General features: G+C 42.8%; 1 protein-coding gene across 1 annotated transcript in view; it reads left to right on the forward strand.

Annotated features, from left to right (window-relative positions):
• Positions 1-13,448, forward strand: part of LOC149279523 (dysferlin-like) — a 177,522-nt gene that overhangs the window by 132,210 nt on the left and 31,864 nt on the right. Inside the window, exons 34-39 of the mRNA XM_089501080.1 lie at positions 1,189-1,218; positions 1,378-1,404; positions 5,202-5,303; positions 8,042-8,203; positions 9,020-9,185; positions 10,770-10,843. Of these exons, the coding sequence (XP_089357206.1) occupies positions 1,189-1,218; positions 1,378-1,404; positions 5,202-5,303; positions 8,042-8,203; positions 9,020-9,185; positions 10,770-10,843 (561 nt within the window). The remainder of the gene's footprint in view (positions 1-1,188; positions 1,219-1,377; positions 1,405-5,201; positions 5,304-8,041; positions 8,204-9,019; positions 9,186-10,769; positions 10,844-13,448) is intronic.

Here is a 13,448-nt window from a genome sequence, read left to right on the forward strand (position 1 = left end):
TTACTTTACTGAGAGAAGTGGAGCAGTCTCCCAGCAGAAGTGGTAGAGGGTAATACAGTGAGGGGATTAAACATGCGCAGGATAGACATACGGCTCCTGAATCTAAGACGAGACCAACGACTGATTAAGGTTTGAGTCTTTACAGCGGGAGAAACGAGTGACTAGACGGGGGCCGGAATGGGTCCGCAGCCGGGGTCTGCTCACCTCCTGCCGCAGAATTAATAAGCCGCACTCCTTGTTAGTTCGGTCAAAGCAAATAATAACGGTCCCGGAGTGTACACTAATAGCGAGTATCACCTCGGATACAGCAGCTTCCGTGTTCAGTGGGGCAGGCCCACGCGGAGCATTACACGCACGTGGCGTCCTGACACGGCAGCAAACGCCTCGGGTGAAGGGTGAGCGCAAGGCGGGAAGCGAAAATATGGAGTTTTCTTCCTGACAATTTGCTATTTTAAATGAGAATTCTGAATCTAATTTCTGACTTATAAATTTGAATAAAATGTCATTATTTTACAGTTTTTTATTCCCTGCAATAATCGGGGTTTCTTACTTGTTAGTAATAATTTGTAACACGAAACCCTGTAACGCAAAGAATGTGTATTAGAAGTTTCACGCTGGAAGCCGGTGATTGCGATTTTAGAGCCGTTACAAGGCGCCCCCCTATCTGTATAAACTTGGTTTAGTCCAATATGGCTGATTGCATAATAGGAACCCCCAAAAACAACGTCAGGACATTTGGCGCACTACATCACTGAGGCATTGGGGCAGTTAAAATAATATTTAACATATATTTAATATATAGAAGAAGATTCGGGTGCAAAGTTTGGGAAAAAATGGTCCTAGTGCTGACTGGACTGGTTGCTTTGGTGATAAGACAACATTTAGAACTTTGCACCAGTCACTTTATATACAAAATTCCCATTGTGTTTTAAAATAACAAAATTGTGTATTTCGAGAACCTACTTCTTCAGTCGTGTTATTTATTTTATATATTATATATTATATTATATTTATTTTATATATTAAATATATTATATATATATTATATTTATATTTATTTTATATATTATATGATATATATTATATTTATATTTATTTTATATATTATATGATATATATTATATTTATTTTATATATCATATTATGTTTTTTATATGTTATATTATGTTTATTTTTTTTTTAACACAGCCAACTCTGCATCATGTTCCCGGAGCGGAGGTATGTACGCCACATAAATGAATGAATGCTGAGTGCACTCGGCTGAAAACATTATATTATGGGGCAAAAACTATGTTTAAAAAAAAAGAAAGAAGCGGAATATATAATTCCTCTGATTTTCTCGTCTCATATAAGACTTTTGCTTTCTTTGCCCCACAGGATGAGGTTTCTGGTGTTCTGAGCGAGGTAAGGACCTGCCATTGTTGTTGAGATGCGTTTGGTGATGAGCTGATGGTGTATGATGGTTTGGAATATGGGATTCTATTGGGGTCGTCTGTGAAGTTACTTCATGGAGAGTTACTCACGGTACTCTAACGACGGGGTGAAGGTCAGGCTGTATATAACTATGTGCTGGAGGACATTCTCATCTTGAAGATGCGTTGTGTGCCGGCAGTTGTTTTTCTGGTAGGGCAGTAAGTGATATCTAAGGTGGGATAGTAATTAATTCCCGTTCTTCTGAAACCAAGAGGTACTCAGAGCCCGCGGCAAAGTAGGGTTAGGCGGCCATGATTAAGGCTGAATAGGTTTGCTGCACCCCTTTCGTGGTATTCATCGCTGGGCAGGGGACCTTCATTTATTTGCCCTGTACATGTGGTTTTGATGGCTTTGATTGGGCCTGGCGGTGGCACAGAGGGGCCGACCGGATATCGGAGAAATGCATGTATGACCATAGCGGTGGGTATATGAGCATGAACGTTATGCGCATGGCTTCCGGCATGTTTCGTTTGCCTAAACATTGCGCATGGACCCCAAGATTCCAACCTACAGCACATCCTTATTATAGTCAACGGGATTACTAGGGATTACTAGTCAGATCTTCAGGGAATCCCAAATACTGATAGAACCCTCGGAGAGGACGATGGCCCGGAACATTGCTGATGTCCTCTAAAACAGAGGTGCTTGTCTTTGTATTACATTCTTTTCCACTATCTATTTAAATCATTTATCCAGTAGGCCTTTGGCACGTGCCATAGTGGCCATAAAATAGTACCTGTGCCTAGGGGCACCTGGGGTTTTTAAAGCTCACTGGCCCATTGGATACGCCAACCCAATTTAGGATTTGTGGTGGGACCATTAGTGTGATGGAGCAAGTCAACAATGAAATAAAAAAAATGGCGGGACTATAAAAATCCACCCAGGGCCGCCATCAGAAATCTTGGGGTCTAATGATCCCCCCACTGTCCCACCCCAATGCTCGCAACGGAGCCAGAATTCCTGTAAAGGGGTCACCAGGTAGCAGGCTGTGAGGGCTAATGAGAGGTTCCATGATGGATCAGGGAGGCCAGGCCTTCTTTCTTGCCCCGGGGGCCCCATACGGGGTAAGTGGTTGTAACCCCCACCCTCATGGCAGCCCTTAATCCCCCTAAAGGGGGACACCAAACAAATGGGTGGACAACACACCCTACCAAAATTAATCAAACCTAACGGGACATCAGCAGCCAGCGCTACTCGACGGGGTCACCAAATCCACCATGATGTTCCTCTACAGCTATTGTTACACTGCGGGGGGGGGGGGGGTCAGTGGGATGAAGTAAGTAAATTTGTATTAATAAAAATCTCTCTGCTTTTTCCCACTTTTCCTCCGTTTTAATTTTGGGATGTGTGCGCACCAGCTGTTAATACCAGCTTTCATCACGGAGAAACGTCCTGACTGGGTACCTTTCTCTTTCTGATCGTACCGTTCAAAGCTAGCCTGCGATAATAATAATAATATTACCATGACTAATAATAATTTATTAATAATAATAATAATTGCTGTGCCTCAAACCTGTTTGCATGTGAACATATACTGTATATATATAATCATCAGAGTGAGAAGTCATGTGCCTGCCCCACTCTGTCTATATACCTACTTTCATGTTTTGGGGTGCTCTGGGGCAAAACCCTGCAATTTGGGGCTGTTTGGGGTAAGACCATATATTCCTACCTTTTCTGTATCTGAGCCCAGTTGATTTCTGGAGTCACCTGCCGTAATCAATGGAGGCATCCCCTGCTTGAAGTCAGGTGGTGATGGGAGTTGATTTGAAGATATTTCTTCAACTATTATAGCAGTGCATAGTATTTTTTTACCTTTAGTTAAGGATTAATATTGGGGAGGATTGTAAATTGGGGAATTTACAATCATCTGAATTCAATTTACCCATTTATGGTCAATTCACTTTAAACCAGCAGTGACATTTCTATCTATTTTTGTTATTTAACAAATTCCATTTTTTCTTTGCCAATCCCGACAAATTCTGAGAGTGGTTGAACTAATTTAACCAATTATGAGAGTCTTATGAAATGACATGTGAAAAGAGAAAAACTCAGATATTAAAATCAGATATATACTTTTTGGCTTCACAATTAAACTATGAATAATATTAAATTTAAAAAAATGAAACTGTAATACTTTTAAAAATATTTTTTTTTCATATCAATAATAAGGGAGACTTTATTCGCATTATCAAATTTCGTAACGACAATTTGTCAAAGAAAAAAGAAAATAACTCCTTAGAATACGGCATAGATTCCTAGATTCTGAAGTTCTTTCTCTGAGTTAAAAGCTGCGCATGGGCAGTGAGGACAACAGTTAGAACGTTGTGTGTCTACTCAACTACTCATTGGCTAGGTCATGACACGCCCCCTAAAAGGCCGTCCCCCAAAGATCCCATTCCAGGTGTTCTGAATGGTGGAAGTGGTGATAGTTGCCCTTCCACACGGGGCAATATTGGTTAAGTTTTCCCCAGGGGTATTTATTACATTTAAGATGTCTGAGTCCGTGTTACCGTCTCAGTGAATTTTGTTTTGTGGCCCCGTCGTTAGCTTCTGTAGCTCTGTTGAGTTTATGGATTAGACCTCACACGGGGCTCTGTTTATTACCCGTTCTTTGTGGCTGGGTGCATTATTCTTCTTTGATCCTGGGTGGTATGGACCATCGTGGATTAAAGTTTTACTTAAACATAACTTTTTTGTTACCATATACATACTTCTTAATGTATTATTTTTCATTTAATCACCCATCCCCCCTCATCTTGGCATTGCCCTTAACATCGTAGATTTGTAGAAACCAAACTCTTAGTGAATGTAACCCAACCATGGGGACGTTTGTATGATGCAGGACTCTGGCACACAATAAAGGTCCTGCGTCCCACCTAACGTGACGCACTCTTACCGGGAGTCACTGGCGCCATACTCAGTCGTTTCCATAGGTTCAGGAACCAAACTCCAGAGACTTCCTCCAACTCTAACCTGGTCTGTAGCTTGAAGGCCTCCGTGTTTATATCTCAAGGAGGTTTTACCAACCCGTCCCAAACACTTTAAAATCCTCGCCTATGGAGGTTTACCCCCCCCACCAGTGATAATTGGCGAGCCCAGGTCTAGTTAAAGGGACAGGATCGTGTAGAGCCCAATACACAGTAACTCATCCCCCAACACTAACAGAGAACATCTAACGGGCTGTTAATGTAACAAGATGTATCAAAGTAAAGGTCTTCTCGGGTCTTTTGTGCTCTTCTTGTTTGCATTATTTTGCCGATTGCCAGATCCCTACTTAGAAAGCAGCCATCTCAATTTCCAGTTCCCAGGGTCTGCATGATTATTCCTCCCCATTAAGTTATCTCTCCTCTATTGTTAAATTAAGATGATTGTTGTTGATTGGTTCAGGCAGACCTTGTGACGGTGGGGTAAAAAGTAGGGAGGTATCTTCTGGATAAGTCCTTGCATAAATAATAGATCTATGCATAACCATTTAATGTTAGACTAAAGCAGTTAAAGCAGACTCCGCATTGCCTTGTTTTTGTTGTTCGTTTCTTTATTTTAATCCTTCCTTCGTTCTTCTAATCTCTCTTTCTTCTAATCCTTCTTTCTTTCTTCTAATCCCTTTTTCTTCTAATCTTTCATTTTTTTCTTCTAATCCTTCTTCTAATCTTTCCTTCTTTCTTCTAATCCCTCTTTCTTCTAATCTTTCCTTCTTTCTTCTAATCCTGGTTGTTATTTCTCAGTCTGCAGATACGGACCTTCCTTACCCTCCACCCCAGAAAGGAAACAACATTTTCATGATTCCGCAGGGAATCAAACCCATCCTCCAACGCACCGCCATTGAGGTGAGCCAGACTGCGCCGTCCACACTGGTATTTTATTGTCACGTGTGTGAAATTATATAAGGGGTCGGGCATCCGTAAAATGCTGTTGTATAGGAGAGACTGCCTGAGAGTAGTGGGAGTTGAATAGCTTCCCACCACCCAGCTCTATAGGATTTATGAACAGAGATCATCAGCATATCTGCAAATACCCCGAAATTAGTAAACAGGAAAAAAAACACTTTAAATAAAAAATAAATAATAAATATATAAAAAATGAATTCAATAATGATGTAAAATGAATGTCCTGTCTTATTTTGTGATGATTCCCTGATTGTCCGCGTCTGTGATTTAACACAAAGATGTTTACTACCTTCACGCGCTACATTCAACACAAACTGGGAATTGATGATAACCATCAAAATTAGGCTAAGAAAAGAGGCAACGTGTGTTTATTACCCCAATCCCGAAGGTTTTTAATGAAATGAGACGCTTCAGGCGATGCTTTCCAATTAATCAAAAGGACAAAAACTAACATTAAATCAGTATTTTTATCTCTTCTTTTTTCAAAAAATTCCAAAATTGTGTTTAGTAATCTTTCTAAATATGAGAAAAATTATTTTCATTAAAAAAATCCATAATATGATAATCTCTGCAATTTTAGCAAGCTGCTATGGATGGTTGACAGCATAGCAGATTCCGGTACCCCACAAAATGTAGGCTTTTACTCTGCATTGGCATCTTTCCACTGGTAATCATTTAATATGTTTAACCAGCATAACATTAGCCTCTGAGTCTTAGACAGAAGTTTTACTTTACTAAGAGGGTGGTAGATAAGAGGAGCAGCCTCCCAGGAGAAGTGGTTGGGGTTAAAACAGTGAAGACATTTAAACATGCATGGGATAGACATATACGGCTCCCGAATCTAAGACGATACCGATATCCCTGAGATCAGCAAATTGATTCTAATATTCTCAGAACTAAAGTCATCGTCTCTGACAACATTTTAACGCATAGTGAACACCTTACTACCCCTCCCCATACTGCCCCCCCCATTATTAACAGAGAGTTATAATTACCCCCAGCGCTGTATACAGTAATAACCCCCAGCGCTGTATACAGTAATACAACCCCCCAGCGCTGTATACAGTAATATAACCCACAGCGCTGTATACAGTAATATAACCCCCAGCGCTGTATACAGTAATATAACCCCCCCGCACTGTATACAGTAATATAACCCCCCAGCGCTGTATACAGTAATATAACCCCCAGCGCTGTATACAGTAATATAACCCCCCAGCGCTGTATACAGTAATATAACCCCCCCGCGCTGTATACAGTAATATAACCCCCCCGCGCTGTATACAGTAATATAACCCCCAGCGCTGTATACAGTAATATAACCCACAGCACTGTATACAGTAATATAACCCCCAGCGCTGTATGCAGTAATATAACCCCCCAGCGCTGTATACAGTAATATAACCCCCAGCGCTGTATACAGTAATATAACCCCCCAGCGCTGTATACAGTAATAACCCCCAGCGCTGTATACAGTAATATAACCCCCAGCGCTGTATACAGTAATATAACCCACAGCGCTGTATACAGTAATATAACCCCCAGCGCTGTATGCAGTAATATAACCCCCCAGCGCTGTATACAGTAATATAACCCACAGCGCTGTATACAGTAATATAACCCCCAGCGCTGTATACAGTAATATAACCCCCCCGCACTGTATACAGTAATATAACCCCCCAGCGCTGTATACAGTAATATAACCCCCAGCGCTGTATACAGTAATATAACCCCCCAGCGCTGTATACAGTAATATAACCCCCCCGCGCTGTATACAGTAATATAACCCCCCCGCGCTGTATACAGTAATATAACCCCCAGCGCTGTATACAGTAATATAACCCACAGCACTGTATACAGTAATATAACCCCCAGCGCTGTATGCAGTAATATAACCCCCCAGCGCTGTATACAGTAATATAACCCCCAGCGCTGTATACAGTAATATAACCCCCCAGCGCTGTATACAGTAATAACCCCCAGCGCTGTATACAGTAATATAACCCCCAGCGCTGTATACAGTAATATAACCCACAGCGCTGTATACAGTAATATAACCCCCAGCGCTGTATGCAGTAATATAACCCCCCAGCGCTGTATACAGTAATATAACCCCCAGCGCTGTATACAGTAATATAACCCCCCCGCGCTGTATACAGTAATATAACCCCCAGCGATGTATACAGTAATATAACCCCCCAGCGCTGTATACAGTAATATAACCCCCAGCGCTGTATACAGTAATATAACCCCCCCGCACTGTATACAGTAATATAACCCCCCAGCGCTGTATACAGTAATATAACCCCCCCGCACTGTATACAGTAATATAACCCCCAGCGCTGTATACAGTAATATAACCCCCCAGCGCTGTATACAGTAATATAACCCCCAGCACTGTATACAGTAATATAACCCCCAGCGCTGTATACAGTAATATAACCCCCAGCGCTGTATACAGTAATATAACCCCCAGCGCTGTATACAGTAATATATATATAGTATATGGGAACGGGTTGGGGTGTTCAGTAGGACTAGGAATAATGGAATAATGTTTCTAATACAGAAGTGTTACATCCGGTTGATGGAATTACATCTTAAACTTGTCGAGGTCTTCAAAGCAAATTGCTGAAGCCCCAGATCTTAAAGAATTCTTTCCGTTATTCTTCCTCCTTCAGGTGTTGGCGTGGGGGCTGAGGAACCTCAAGAGCTACCAGATGGCCAGCGTGACCTCTCCCAGCCTGGTGGTGGAGTGCGGGGACGGGATCGTCCAGTCCTGTGTCCTCAAACACTTCAAGAGGAATCCCAACTTTGAAGACTGTGTTCTCTTCATGGAAGTGGTACGCCTCTTAATGCTATAAACAGGCTTTTCTTTAGACCGTAAGCGCTCGGATTATACGGAAGCCCAGGTGGCTATTAAAAAAGAGCCTGGCTCCGGTCCAGGGGCTTTTATGGGACGATATTCCCATGCTGCAGGAAAAAAAGTGTTTGCATGTGTTTTCTGCATAAAAGATCAGCAACAGATCGTGGATTCCTATTGGCTACGAACAGGCCAAATACCGTAGAGAAGCATTAGATTATCGGCTGCTCTTTTGTATCGCACATGGCTGATAACCGTGAGTGCAGTCTATGGCTGATACAGGGAGGTGTGACTCCTCCGTGAAATATATAATTATTGTATGTAATAAGTATCATTAATTTACCAGATATACTACATCGGGAACACAATATGTAACGCTATTTATTAATATATCAATGGCCAATATCAGTGGTGTAGCTAGAAACCACAGGGCCCCAGTGCCAAAAAATTGCCCTCGGGCCACCTTGACTTCACCAAGCAATCTGTCCCGCAGTGTCCGCTTTGCCACCAGTTTGCCAGTGCAATTTTATCCCCCAAACAGCATGCCGGGGCCATTTTAGCCCCCAAACAGTTTGTGTGTGCCATCTCAGCCCCCAAACCTCCTGGACCAATATGTCCTTACCCTTTTAGCCTTACAATTTACCCTCTGGGTGGTGAGCAGCGCGATAGAGGGTTAAATGTAAAGATTAACATTATAAGAAGGCATGTTACCCACCCCCCCATTCTGTGTGTCTTGGGAATGGGGGCCTTTGCTAAGCATGTATACTATAAACAATTATTCTATTTCTCCGTCCAGAGATTGCCCCGAGAAGAACTGTACTGCCCCCCGATTATAGTCAAAGTCATCGACAATCGCCCTTTCGGTAGGAAGCCCGTGGTGGGACAGTGCACCATCAAATCCATCGAGGAGTTTCACTGTGAGCCTGACGGGGAAGACGTCGATCCTGATGAAGGGCAGATGGGTAAGTACCGTATTGCAATTGGAGCTCTTGGTGGATCATTGTGCCACCGTATGACCAGCTGCTTTGGGGCTGCTTTGGAAGACCTGAATTCTGGTGTGAAATAATACAGAACCTTGGCGTCTTTGAACTATAGATTATGAAGTGCCGACCCCAATGAGCTTCTCCCGTAGAAATGACTGAGCCGGCCCAGTATAAGGTGGTGAGATTCCATGACAATGATCTGGTTTTAACGATACATTACACAGGGCCGGCTCAGCCCTTCCTGCTTGGAGAAGGAAAACCCGGGAAATATGTTTTAAGTTTAGTGAATATACCCTAATGTGAGAGAATTCCTGCACCAGCAATGCCACGCACCGGTTTAATTACCCTAACAAATTATTTGTCACCCAGCTATCCCCTATGGTGTTTCAAACACCAAATCCCCATTTCAATCCAGCGTGACCCCGAGCTGAATGCTTTAATTACAAGTAAACACAACCTGTATGTATGACCTCATACCCTTACGGCCCTCTCGGCCCCCCGCTGCTCTGCTTAATAACCAGTAACCTGTTTCATGGAAGGTGACAGGTGAACCCGAACAATCGGCGATAGAACCGCGTGAATAAACAACCATGAAAGCCAGAGCTCTCGACGTCTCCACCGCTCCGGATACCCCGTGCTCTGTACCCCAACATTAAAGAGAATTAAGGTGCCGCTCGGCCGCCTCCCTCCGTGCTGAGAAAATAATCGCCGTTTCTTTTGAATTCCAACAATGCTGTTTCTTTTTAATGATGGAAAGACTGCCCCCCCCCCGCCCCCCGTCTTTGGAAATATTATTATAAGAGTTTTAAGAGCCGGTAACTGCCTTTATAGTCTGGACTATCCCGGCATACACCGGATCCATGCGATCGTCTCAAATAAAACCCTACGAACGGCTCGGCTTTTATATAAAAACGCTTAGATGGAGCGTAAGGAAGTTTTACTTTACAGAGCGGTGGTAGGAGTTGGAATTTTGCCCCCAAGAACTTACAATCTAAAGACACGGTGACGTCAGGAATAACATTTCCCAGGAACATTATTTTGGGGTCACGATATCAGAAATTTGATGAAAGACTGAACTTTCCCGACTTCATCAGGAAAGTCCAACCCCAAGTCAGCTTCCTCTGCGGTTATAGCCGAGCTGGCCCTGTATAATGTATTGATAATGAGTAAGATGGCCATCAAGGAAGGAGGGCCATTGGAACCCAGGAGTGATGGGAGTGATAAAGGGCCATTGGAACACAGGAGTGATGGGAGTGATAAAGGGCCATTGGAACACAGGAGTGATGGGAGTGGTAAAGGGTCTATGGAGAGATTCCATTAAAAATCAGCCTTTTCCAGCATCAATAGTCATTTACAACATTAAGCCCGTCTGTGCTGGATTTCTTTTCCATTTCAAAGATTTGCTTTTCTTTCAAAAACAAGGAAATTTCTAAGTGAACCCAAACTTTTGAATGGTAGTGTAGTTCTCTATACACTGTGTGTATATATATATATATATATATATATATATATATATATATATATATATGCAGAAGTGGAATTAACAATACACTTTTGTTGCAGATTACACAAGCATTACTCCGAGGGATGACATCATCATTAATATCGATGACACAGAACCACTCATACCGACTCAGGTAAGAATGTTACCAAAATCGTTCCAACAGGTATTGCATATGAGGCGTCGATCTGCTCAATCCTGCTGATCTGCTGGTTTTATAAACCGGATCCCGACGCACGCTGAGCTTTAAGAAGTGCGGTATGTACGGGGTTTTTTGTTCATAGCTTTAGGGTGTAGCGCTCACTGGTCACAAATAATGCCAGCGGCGATGTTCTTCCGTCTCATACTCAGCGCCGTGACACACGAGAGGATCTTAAAGCCATGACCCTTGTTGGTTAGCGCAGGGTATGGGGAAGAACGCAACACCTTATTATTATTCTTTATATTATTGTTTATAACGTTCCAATGCATTCCGCGGATGCTACACAAATACCGGTATATCAGAAATCGGTAGAGGGTAATACAGTGAGGGGATTAAACATGCGCAGGATAGACATACGGCTCCTGAATCTAAGACGAGACCAACGACTGATTAAGGTTTGAGTTGTTACAGCTTGACTTCCATGTAGTGAATTAATCTGCATATCATATATATCTCCGATTCCTTCCAAGCATGCGCCTCCCTACCCCTTCTACTGAGAGGATGTTCCTCTTATCTACCACCTTCCTAGTAAAGTAAATGTTACCCTTGTTCTGATGTCTCATCAGTTCTCCCATGGGGAGCATTGTCTTGACTTTTCCCAAGATTTCATATATATATATATATTTTTTTTTTTGCAAAGAGCCACTTTTATTTTCTATCCCAATCCTGGGTCTCTGGGGCGAATGCGTTTTATGCTGTACTTTCTGGAGTCCGTATCGGGAGCTGTTCCTTTGGCACTCTACGTGACCCTTGGTATAGATCTCTGTAAATTCCTGGCGTGGGCAGCCACTTACCAACGCTTAGAACTTTCCACATTCTTGTTTTTTGTGGTCGGTGTCTAATGTAGTTTGTTGAGCAGATGCCAGCGCGGCCCGGTGGCGGATTTAGCGCCGTGCGTGGAACAGTCTCTGATTCTCCGTCCTACAGGCAGGTGTCGATGAGAAGAGGAAACGTCTTAATACATCGGTGGCTTCGTAAGCGAACGGCCCAGTGAAATAACATGTTTATCGGAGCGTGGTTATCGGGACGATCGATTGGCCATTCGCTGAAATCACAGACGTCGGTGGGAAATACTTAGTCATTTCTTTTGTGGTCTTTTCACAAAACAGCTGAGTCGGCTTGAAATCACGCCATAGAATTTCACAAATTCCCATTCTGAGTTATTGCCAAAGAGAATGAAGCCGAGCCCGTGTGGGGGCTTTCCTCACCAGGAGCCCACGACGGACGCCATCATAACCCGTTCAGATCATTGGAGCCCCGAAACTGGGAGACCCCGGGGAACAAGCGATCTCAGGATGAATAGAGAATGATGTGCGATTTCCGTACGTCACGCCGGAGACGGCTTACCCTGACCTTTACTCGCTGCTAGCTTCGGTCAGTGAGTAGTGTTACTGTGGCGAGTAAACGGTCTGGCTGGGCTTCGTGACTTTATGTCATGTCCGGTTCCGTTATCAGGACATTTCATGCCCTGTGTAAGCTTTCTTTGATCTATTGAGGTCCACTTCAGAGATCTCTGATGAAACGACCATGGAAATCATCTATAAGGCTATATTCTGATGTAAGAAATCGATGACACGTGTGAAATGTGAGCGCGAGTAACGTGGTGGTAGAAGGTCTCTTTGGTGACATGATGTAATGAATATGAGATCCACATCCATCTATCTAATCTCTCTCTCTATCTCTCTAATTCTCTATCTTTCTCTCTATCTCTATATCTTTCTATCTCTCTATATCTATCTATCTATCTATCTATCTATCATTTTAATAGTTCTTCTACGCATTTCCTACTCTGACCTTTAAAAGTTTACTTTTTTGTTTGTTGTTACGGACACTCCAGTAATATAATTTGTAGACACGCATATAAATTCCTTAATACAAATAATTAAAGCTAAACTATCAATATATTATCAATTGCCGGGTTATCAATTGCTTATACCGTATAATAATAGGGTTCCACGTTCTTTTTTTACGGCGGTTCTAGATTTCACACACTGAGCCGGGGGGGGGGGGGGGGGTCATAAAGCTCGTTGTACCCTCCGGTGAGAGACGTATCGCTTCCGTACATAAAAAGCACTGGGACACTATGTTTCCCTGTGCAGTGACACGTCATACATCATGAGACTGACCCTGCGCTGGAAATGCTTTATGGGAGTCAACGTTTTCTCGTCCATCGAGCTCTAAAAAGACAAATTAACCCGGAATGTCTGCATTTCTCTGAATATTTCGAATTTTGGGCAGGAATTTGATCTTTGGGTCCTTAATGGGAAGCTCTGTCGTGGCATCTGCTCAGTATATATATATAAAGTTGGGTTGCTCTGCGCGTTTGTGGAGATAAAGGCGGGGGAGATCCTTGGAATGTTGTTGTTCTACACACGGAATGATCCGGGCCTTGGAGTAACGGATTAGGGTTTCCTACTTTGTTTAAAGTGGCTGTCATTTCACTTTTGCAAGTAAACTCAGAAAAAAAACCCGGAGTCTGGATGTATTGTCTTAACATCTGCTGGTTGGGCCTATTTCCACCATGAGACAGAATTCCCGG

The sequence above is a fragment of the Sceloporus occidentalis genome, unplaced genomic scaffold (assembly GCF_023333645.1).
Source record: "Sceloporus occidentalis isolate IW3139 unplaced genomic scaffold, rSceOcc1.0.p SCAF_163, whole genome shotgun sequence".
NCBI lineage: Eukaryota > Metazoa > Chordata > Lepidosauria > Squamata > Phrynosomatidae > Sceloporus > Sceloporus occidentalis.